General features: G+C 46.8%; 1 protein-coding gene across 1 annotated transcript in view; it reads left to right on the top strand.

Moving 5' to 3' along the window:
* Positions 1 to 298: 298 nt before the first annotated feature.
* Positions 299 to 9,337, top strand: part of NPLOC4 (nuclear protein localization 4 homolog (S. cerevisiae)) — a gene marked incomplete at both ends in the record, with an annotated part of 26,496 nt that continues 17,457 nt past the window's right edge. The window contains 6 exons of the mRNA XM_009572879.1: positions 299 to 379; positions 2,970 to 3,082; positions 4,238 to 4,417; positions 6,821 to 6,869; positions 7,685 to 7,779; positions 9,031 to 9,154. Coding sequence (XP_009571174.1) covers positions 299 to 379; positions 2,970 to 3,082; positions 4,238 to 4,417; positions 6,821 to 6,869; positions 7,685 to 7,779; positions 9,031 to 9,154 — 642 coding nt within the window. The remainder of the gene's footprint in view (positions 380 to 2,969; positions 3,083 to 4,237; positions 4,418 to 6,820; positions 6,870 to 7,684; positions 7,780 to 9,030; positions 9,155 to 9,337) is intronic.

Here is a 9,337-nt window from a genome sequence, read left to right on the forward strand (position 1 = left end):
GTTTAATTCCACAACTGAGGTCAGAGCTTTGACAAAAAAAAAGCAGCGTTAGCGTCTTTCTCGGTGCCAACTTCTTGCCGTGCCTCATGCATTACGGTAATTCATCCTGCAGCATGTAAACATCGGTCCAGTGCTGCCCTGCCGCGAGCAAATTACTTCCTTGTGCATTTGCACTTCCTTATGAAGAGCATCGTTGAAAGCAGGAGGGAGGAGCGGTGGGGATGGTCTGCGTTGTGTGAGCACAGGGTGAGCTCTGTCCCCCCCGTCACTAACTCGGGCTGTCCTCTTAACCCCGCAGATAATCCGCGTGCAGTCGCCGGAAGGAGTGAAGCGCATCACAGCCACGAAGCGAGAAACGGTGGCGACGTTCCTCAAGAAGGTACCCCGAGCCTCTGCTGCGCCTTCCCCGCTCGCCTGCGGGACGAGGCAGGGCTCCTGCAGCTCAGCCTGCGCCGTGGCTCTCTCTCGTGGGAGATGGGCGCTTCACCTCGCTGGGCAAACGTGTTGAGGGCAGCGAGGATTGGCGTGCCTTGCGGAAAACGGCATTTTTATTGGTGTAGCCAAAACCAGTTTTCTCATTGCTGTTCCAGAGGGAAAATAACAAAATTAAAGAAGAAAACTTACTCAGCTTTTCAGTTGGAGTTTCCCGGGGTGGGAGCTTTCCTGGGCGAAGGCACGTTTTCAGTGTTCTCCCAAAGAAGTGGCAGCTGGGGAGGCAGAGGCTGGCAATGGCAGGGGAAAGCTGTTTGATAGCCAAAGCCTGCTGCAAGGGACTGGCCTCTTCAGGCGTGATCCAGCTGAAACTCAGCTGCTTGATTTGCGGTTTGAATATCATTTGAATGTGCTGGTTTTCCAATATAGTTTTGGAGAGAGCAAGGAAGGAATTAAGGCAAGATCTTAAGGCGATGTGAGAGCCTCTGGGGTCTCCTGGGAAAGGTTTCCACCCTGGGATGAGGAGAACACACTGAGTGTTGGAGTTGTCAAATTTGGAGTTGGCTGTAGCTTGTTCTTTGGTCTGACGCAACTGCTCAATGTTTAAAGTTTGCTATTTAAGAGTGAGCAGTTCTCCGTTTCCTTCCCTCCTGGAACTCCGCTGTAACCTGGAACCCTCAGATTAGGATTTCTTTGCTTCATAAGAAAAGTACTTTGTGTTCCTGTGCCTGAAGGGCCATTCTTTTAGTCAGCTAGATTTCCTTTCCTCCTGCGAGGTGGAAGGGGAGCAGACTAAAACCTGCTGCTGCTTGTGAGTCATTTGCTTTGTTCGAAGCTTGGTCCCTGACCAAGCGAAAATCCTGATGGATTTCAGGACTGGGTCAGAGACACCCACTGCAGTCTCTGAACAGTCTTACCCAAGGAAAAAAGCGTTGCTTTCAAAACCTCTGGAACCTGTGCAAAACAAGCTGCTCGGTTTCAAGGGTTCATATTACCCGAGGCAGTGTGGAACAATCGTGCTTGCAACCACTTACCGTCAGAACAAAAGCATCGGCACTCACTAAAATTACCTGTTGATCTGGGGAAAACTATATCTTCTTGCTGAGCTGAATACAAGAAATGTTTGACTTTCTTTCCTGATATAGCGTTTACTTGAAAGAGAAAAGTTGCAAATTTTACCACCTAAGATCTATGTGTATTAATAGCTGTGGATTTTAACACTGAAATGTTAATCCATATGGTGGATTTCGTATTTAGCTAGATAGCTGTAATTAGAGGCATCAGATTGCTTCTTCCATGCTAGCGATTAACTTGGATCTCCTCCTTGGTGACTCCAGAGAAGCTGCAAAGGAAGAGTGCAAGAAAGCACATTTCAGAGCGATAAAGGGCCTCGATAATCTTTTCTGTCTTTTGTAGCACGTCCTAGGTAAGAGTACTAAAAAAGTAAACTCTCGGGTATGTTCAGGTTAGAATCGAGTTAGGAACTAACTCGAGCCTTTTGTTAATGTATTGTAGAATTTGTCTCCCCTCAAAAAATTGGTGAGGTCTATGGCCTGACGAGCTAACATTTAACTCTGGCAGGCGTAACGCAGGAGATGAACCATTTGAAAGTCGCGCTTCCATTCAAACGGCAGATCACTTGCTGCTACAAATCGCTGCGAAGCTGACGGGAGAGAAACTGCTTTCCATGACTTTGCTCATGTGACATGGCTTGATAGATTTGTCCTGTGTGCAGTCACTGTCTCTGAGCCCTACCAAAGCCACAGGGAGACGTACTTAATAAAAATAAAGGCTATTAACTTAAGAATTTAGGAAGAAACTTGTCATCTAGAGAAACTTTTAACACCACTTTTAAACTGATTATGTTTTTAAGTGGCCAAATGTGAAAATTGCTATTGCTGTGAAGAGGCATTTGACTGATTAAGAGTAAAGCAGCCTTAAACCGAACTGGTGAGAGGATGAGCAGGGAAAAAACCTGCGTGGGGACTGAGAGGTGGTTATTGTGAGGGTAAGTTCCGTCAGGAGAAAAGAGGCAAATGGAGAAAAACAGAAAGGAGAACAGTAGGAAGAGCTTGAGTGAAACTCTTGTAGCAACTGATAGGCGAGAGCGGAGCTGAGGGCAAGAGATCCTCGGAGGTGAAGATCTGGACCAAGGAATTCTGGTCATAGGAAGACGAGAATGACTTGGCTGGTGTGTGCTGGCAAGGCTGGAGTGAGAGAACTGGGATAATGGAGAAGATAGTTTCCCACCCTCTTCTAGTCATGACAGTGCTTGCCTGGATTTAGATAAAATACTGCATTTGTGTGGTGTGAGTGAGAGACACATTCTGTTTAAGTTGCTTTTTTTAATAGATTGCTAGTGTTACTAAGTGTTTCTATTTTTCTCAGTTATCCTGCGCTCTTCAGAAATGCAGATGAATTCAGCTAAAGTTTTGCAATAGAAGTTCCCTGGACTTACCGCTTGCTCTGAGCAGCTTTCAGCATCTGCCCAGGGGTGTGAGGTATCTTAAACCTTGTCATTCTTCTCTTTCTTTCAGGTTGCAAAAGAATTTGGTTTCAGGAATAATGGGTTTTCTGTCTACACCAATAGAAACAGGACAGGAGAGATCACAGCGTCACAAAACAAATCCCTCAACTTACTGAAAATCAAGTGAGTCCTGACCGAGAGCGCTGTGGCTGGAGGGGGGGCTTTGTACGACAGGGTGCCTCTTCTCTGAGCTTGCCTGAACTCTTCCCTCCGAACTGGGCAGCAGCAGGCAACCCCACGCTACAGCAGTCCTCAGCTTTCAGCTGTCACTCACCAACTACTTGAAGGGGCAAGCTTGATTGACGTGCTGAAATGGGGGCGATCAAATTGACTACGTGCGGACTGTGGCAGCCATTTCTTAGGTCGCTTCTTGCGTTGTGTTTGCTTGTTGTGGTGAGGCAGCAGCAGCCTCCTGTTTGCTCTTTTACAGCCTGCAGCAAGCTCCCTCATCCCCGCTTTCACTCACGTTACTCTTTTTTTCTGCATCAATGCCAGAGTCTGATAGTCCCCTGTGCAGAAGGGTTCCTGCCTTCTGTAGCCAGGCGCCTGGGGAGATCAGAGGTGCCAAATGGTGCGATCGCTTCATGTTTGGTTGGGAATGTCTTCATTCTGTTCATGTCAAGAATAATGTTAAACTGGTTAAAAATACAAGAGCTGTTACCACCGCGTGCAACTTGTCACTTGAATGTGTCAGCGCTGGCAGCTGCCTTGGGAAGGCTGTGACTTGATGTGCACAGGATCCGCACTAGTCCTTTTCCCTGCTGGAGCTGTTGCTTCTCTTTGTAGGCTCCTTTTGCCTTTTTCTTCATCTTTTTTCCTCCATTTTGTCTCCTGATGAAAAGATTTGCATTTGTTGTGCAAATGACCAAAGCAGCAGAAAGAGGTGGCTAATGGAATGGCTTCGGACTGCCACGTTTGCTAGTGTTTTTATCATTTGTTATAAGTTACACGCTCCTCTCTGGTCAGGGAGGTTTGGTACCCAGAAGTGTGCACTAAAGGCGTACGAACGTTAACGTGGTTTGTAACCTGCCACGAACCAGGCACAGGCATTTCCTACGCTGTATGGGTGCAAACGAGCCAATTCCTCCAGGCGGTCGGGATGACGGTCTGGTGTCGTTCAGTTGTTGGTGAAAGGGGATGGTGCGGAGGATGGACCTTGAGCCTTTCCATCTGTATGGGAGCAGCATGCGTCTTATTGCCCGGGTTCCCACCCCAGCATAGCTGGAAGCAAAGCTCATGCTCAGCTAATACCCCTGTGTTGTTTTTCCACACCTATAGGCATGGCGATATGCTGTTTCTCTACCCCTCGAGCCCAGCTGGCTCCTCCTCAGAGACCATGGACACCTCTGTCTCCCAAGGCTTGCGGCCTGTGGGGGCCCCCCAGGTGGTGGAAGATGAGATCGACCAGTATCTGATCAAACAGGATGGGAAGATTTACCGAAATCGAGACCAGCAGCTGTAAGTACGGGTGGACTTTGTTGCTGCATCTGTGCCTCACCAGAGCTTGTAACATCTTGCAGCCAGGAAGTGTGCTATGGGAACTGCCCTCTGCTCTATCCCTCACTGCCTTGGAAACGTTCACAAGGGAAAACAGCCTTTGCCATTGTCCTGGAAGGTTAAATCGAGCTCTGGTGAGCAGAGGAAGGAAGCAGATACCAAAATCCCAGGGTCTTTGCCAGGAAGGACTCATTCAGAGCATCTATTGTTCTGATCAAGGTGGCCCCTGCTATGGGACTTGTGATCGTATATTTTGCGTTCCTAAAACATTTGGAGCTCTCTAGATTAAAATGAATACTTTGAATTCTTCCCCGGGATGTCCTGGCAGCCGGTGCTGTGTAAAAATACTAGGTTATGCTCTGTGTGTGGCATATTGCTTAATAAGCTGGGGCCTGCTCTCTGCAGTAGCTTCTGTTCCATATGGTCTCAATATGTAGCTCCCCGTTGTTTGGGTCCCGAGGTGCGGGGCGGCAGGGCCAGGTCTCCATCTCTCAGGAGAGGCGCGGACGGGGAAACGCGCTTTCAGCCAGAGCTGCTGCCTCGGCATCACCCAGCCAGCAGTGGGTGAGCATCAAGGTCGGATTTGTTTTCTAAATCATGGGCGGCTCCTCTGTCAGAGTGGTGACCTGAGCTCTGTCGCCTTTTCTGGCTGCCGTGCAGTCTCTCCCTGCTTGGGCAGAGCCGACACAACCCTGCGTCGCTGTCTTCGGCACCACGATGGGTGCATGTGGCACCCCACCTAGCATGGTCCAAGCAGGAGCACTTCTATGTCTTCAGATCCAGCTACTCCTTATAAAGGAAAAACAAAGAAGTGAAGGGAAGACCAAAAAAGTGAGTGGAAGTATCCAATGGCAGAGACGTGGAAGTGGGACTTGGATCTCTGCCTGCTTGGTTTTTGGCTTCCTTTCCATCACGTGCCTTTCTAACCTTTCTGTGAAACCAGGGAGTCCATTTTGCTAACTGGAAGTCTAACTTTGCCAAAGCTCTTAGCTGCAAGAGGCTTAGGTAAACAAAGCAGCTTGTATTTTTTGTAAAAGTAGTAGTACAAGGGTGACTTAATACCACCATAAATCTACACTGGTGCTGCTAAAATGTCTGGATGGTTTTTATTGATCATCATTAACAACATCCCAGTTGGGTCCTGGCCTGATGTCTGTACTGGTTGTGGGCTTGGGGCTGGACCCCTCTGCAAAGTAACTTCTGAAAGGGCTTGCATGAAAATTTTAAAGGCAACCAGGAATTCTTTCTAAAACAGAATAGCTCGCCCTTCCCCATTGTGGTGTCTTCCAAATGGTTTATCTTTTGCGCCGCAGCAAGGAAGTTTGGAGAGACGTAGCCTTTACGTGGAAAATCCTATCTAACCTTTTCAGGCTGATGATAAATGAGGGAAATGTCACATTATTGAAACAATAAAGGCAAAACCCGCCACTCCATGGCAAAAACATTGTCTTTAACTTAACCACGTTTTTCAACAGAATAAATGAAGGTATTGTTCTTAGCAGGGAGCCAAAGCACAGCGGTGGATATTTATGATAAAAAGAGTGTGTCTGGGATTGTTCCTGTGTTTGTGAGTGCATATCAATCTAAACATGAAGGGATGCTGGCATTCGGCTGAGTGCATTAGCAGCCTTTAGTGGTCCTTTATGTACATTATCTGCCACAATACTTTGTTAAAAGCAATGCTGCAACTGGATCCCATCCATTTCATCTTTACAAGAGCCAACATCCATGCTCCTCTCTAGAGGCTTTCCTTTGAAAACTAGCACTGACCTAGTGCTGGGGCAGAGGTGTGGGGGGAATTTTTTTGTTGTTTCGGGTTTTTTAAAGTGATTGCCTCAAAAGGAGATGTTTTCCCCTCTGTTTTGTAACTTTACCCAGCAGGTCTTTATCTGTCTGATAAACAAACCCTGTTTGTTCCAGACCATCCTCTAGTGACTGATAAAGGATGAATGTTTTGGTTGTCTCTTTGTTAAAATCACCCAGGCCAACCCTGTGACATAGATATAAAATTCTTTGAATTGAAACGCAACCTCAACGCAGGGTTGTAAAACTTGAGAAACTGTGATCTGACATTGGTTCACGTGGCTGTTTAGAGAGCAGAGCTGCTTGCTAGTGACACAGACATTAGAAGGGTTTGATCTTGACCTGGGATTCTCAGATTTAACCTGAAGCTGTTGCTGTCTCTTTGTGTGAAATTATCTTGTGGTGACCCCTCTGTAATATTCCCTAGTGGGTGGAGAGTTGCTCAGAGCCGTATGATTGCACAGATCTTCCACACCAAAACTGTTAGTCTAGAGCAACTTCTACAGTCTGACTTTTCCATTACTAAATAAGATTTAACGCTACTTCTTTCTCTTTGCATAGGTGTCGCCACGGCCCCTTGGGTAAATGTGTGCATTGTGTACCGCTGGAGGTAAGAGCCCTGAGAAGGTGCTCTAGAAAGTCACACGAAAGCATGTCCTCTTGGATTTGGTTTCTTCCAGAATGAACACTTTTCCTCGGAGCACTGCCCACGTAGAGATGGCAGCTCTGGGTCAGAATCCTGCCATGCACTGTCAAAGGTGCCGGCTCGCATCCAGGATCAATAAAGCTCTAGGCCTTCGTGACCCTGGGTTTATTCTGGTTAATGCTCTGTTTTTCTGCAGTAATGGGTTTAACAGAAAGTGCTTTAGAAGAGCTCCAATTTTCCTCCCTCTTCACTTTTGCCTGGATCTTCTTGTTTCATCCCCTCTCTCGTGGATCCCAGCACTTCCCAGTTTAACCACGTATTATTCAGGTTGAAGGCAGCTTTAGTAACGCCTACAAATGTGCTAAGCTGTATAATTTATGGCATGAAGCAGTGATCCCTCAAAAGTCGCTGTGAGCCAGGATGGCTGTTCCCCCGCTTCCCTGCCGCGTGCTCTGGAAGTTCTTTGGCCTTGTTTGAGCAGCTGGGCTTTTTGTTTGTCATTAGATATTGAAAGGAAAAAGCATTTTGCCTTTGAGGCTCGTTCTGATTTGTGGAGCCAATCTGTTATAAAAGTAGGAGGCGATAATAAAACTGGCTGTTGTAAAGCCCCACTGTTTCTATCACAGTAGTAGCTGCCTTGAAAATGAGCCTAAGTTTTCTTGATTGTTTCCACATTGAGAGCGAGTGGGGTTGACTCTAGAACATCCATTTGTTTAGTGATCAATGTATTATCAGACAGGTGTCTGACCTGGCTTTTCTTTGTGTGGTGTTTTTGGCAGCCTTTTGATGAGGATTATTTAAACCATCTGGAACCTCCTGTGAAGCATATGTCCTTCCATGCCTACATCAGGAAGCTGACTGGAGGGGCAGACAAGTAAGAAAATCTCCGTGTTTAAGGGGATCTAGTTGTAGCTTCTTTTTTAAATACAAATGAAAGTACGGACAGATCTCACCAGAGTAGTGTTGGATACAACTATTGAATGGCAAACTAAGGAGAAAATAACACGTTTTAAAAAAAAAAAAAAAAAAGACAAGGAAAAAAATTAAGTCTTTTTCTTTTCTTCTTCTTTTTTTTTTTTTTTTTTTTTTTTTTTTTGCTGTGGCAATGTAATTGCTTCCAGGAGACACTACTGATGGGGGGAGAAGGTCAGATGGAAGGGAAAAAGTTCCCTAATTATACCAAGCTCCGAGCCTGGGTCTCAAACCTCGTGGAGAGGCACTGAGACTGTGGTGGGCCTGGGGAGCTTTTATTCACCAACAGCTTTTCATACCTACAAATGTGAATAGGACAGAAAGACGAGCCTGACATTCCTCAGAGCCTGATTCTGCTCTGTCCCATGTTCCATGTGTTCTTAGTGAAACCTTTTCTTGTCATGGTGCCGTGGTTCACTGCCCGGTAACTGGAAAATAAGGCGTCCTGCCCCATGATGGGGTGGAGGATGCTGTGGTGACACAGGCCAGATGAGTGCTGAGCAAAGAGGAAGCGCTGAAAGAAGTATTTATTTCTTTATGCCTTGCTGTGGCACACGTGTTCACCAAAGGATCTAAAGTCCCCTTCAGTGATGTCGGGGGACCCACTGTGTTCTGAAATGCAGCTCCTTTAAATAAGTTATGCAGAGGTGTAACCTTCTCCCTCCAATTCCTAGATGCCGTTGGGATTTTTTTTAATGTCTTTGTGAGATGCAGCTCAAGTCCGTAATATTTTCATTTGAAGGGAACTTCCCTTTGCAGGAAGCCTTGTGCACATGAAAGGAGCTCTAATTTGCCCTCGTGCTATAATCTATTGCTTCCCACGTGCCGCATAAATTATTTAAGTGGGGTCCTGTGAGTTTTCTGTCTCTGCTCTTGCTCAAGTATCTGCTTAGGAGCTGAGTCGGGGACCACGTGTTGGCCTCTTGACCTCCCTCGTTAAGTGGGCAGCAGAGATTGCTTGGGGACCGCAGGAGCGGAGCATCCCCCAGTGGGAGTTTGCAGGGCGCTTTGAGATCCTCTGAAGATGCAAAACATTGGTGCCATCATGTCTCCTCTGTCCTGCTTCCTCTATGATATTTCTAGCCACTTGCTTTTTTGGAGACCCAAAAGCATTTACCGTGGTAACAGCAGCCTTCTCTTTTCCTTCTTGCAGGGGGAAATTTGTTGCCCTGGAAAACATCAGCTGTAAGATCAAGTCGGGCTGTGAAGGGCACCCTCCTTGGCCAGAAGGCATTTGCACAAAGTGTCAGCCAAGTGCCATCACTCTGAATAGACAGGTGAGACGGAGCTCGCAGGAGCCCTTGTGCTTAAAGCTGAGAAGGGGCTTGACTTCTATTTTTGGAGAGATGACTTCAAGAACAGCCAATTTGGAGCAAGAAGCCTTTGCATATTGGCAGTTGCTGGAGAACTGGCTGTTAAGGTCTTCAGTCCTTGCAGAAAAGGACTCCAAAATGTATCTG

The sequence above is a fragment of the Fulmarus glacialis genome, unplaced genomic scaffold (genome assembly GCF_000690835.1).
Source record: "Fulmarus glacialis isolate BGI_N327 unplaced genomic scaffold, ASM69083v1 scaffold9482, whole genome shotgun sequence".
NCBI classification, from domain to species: Eukaryota; Metazoa; Chordata; class Aves; order Procellariiformes; family Procellariidae; genus Fulmarus; species Fulmarus glacialis.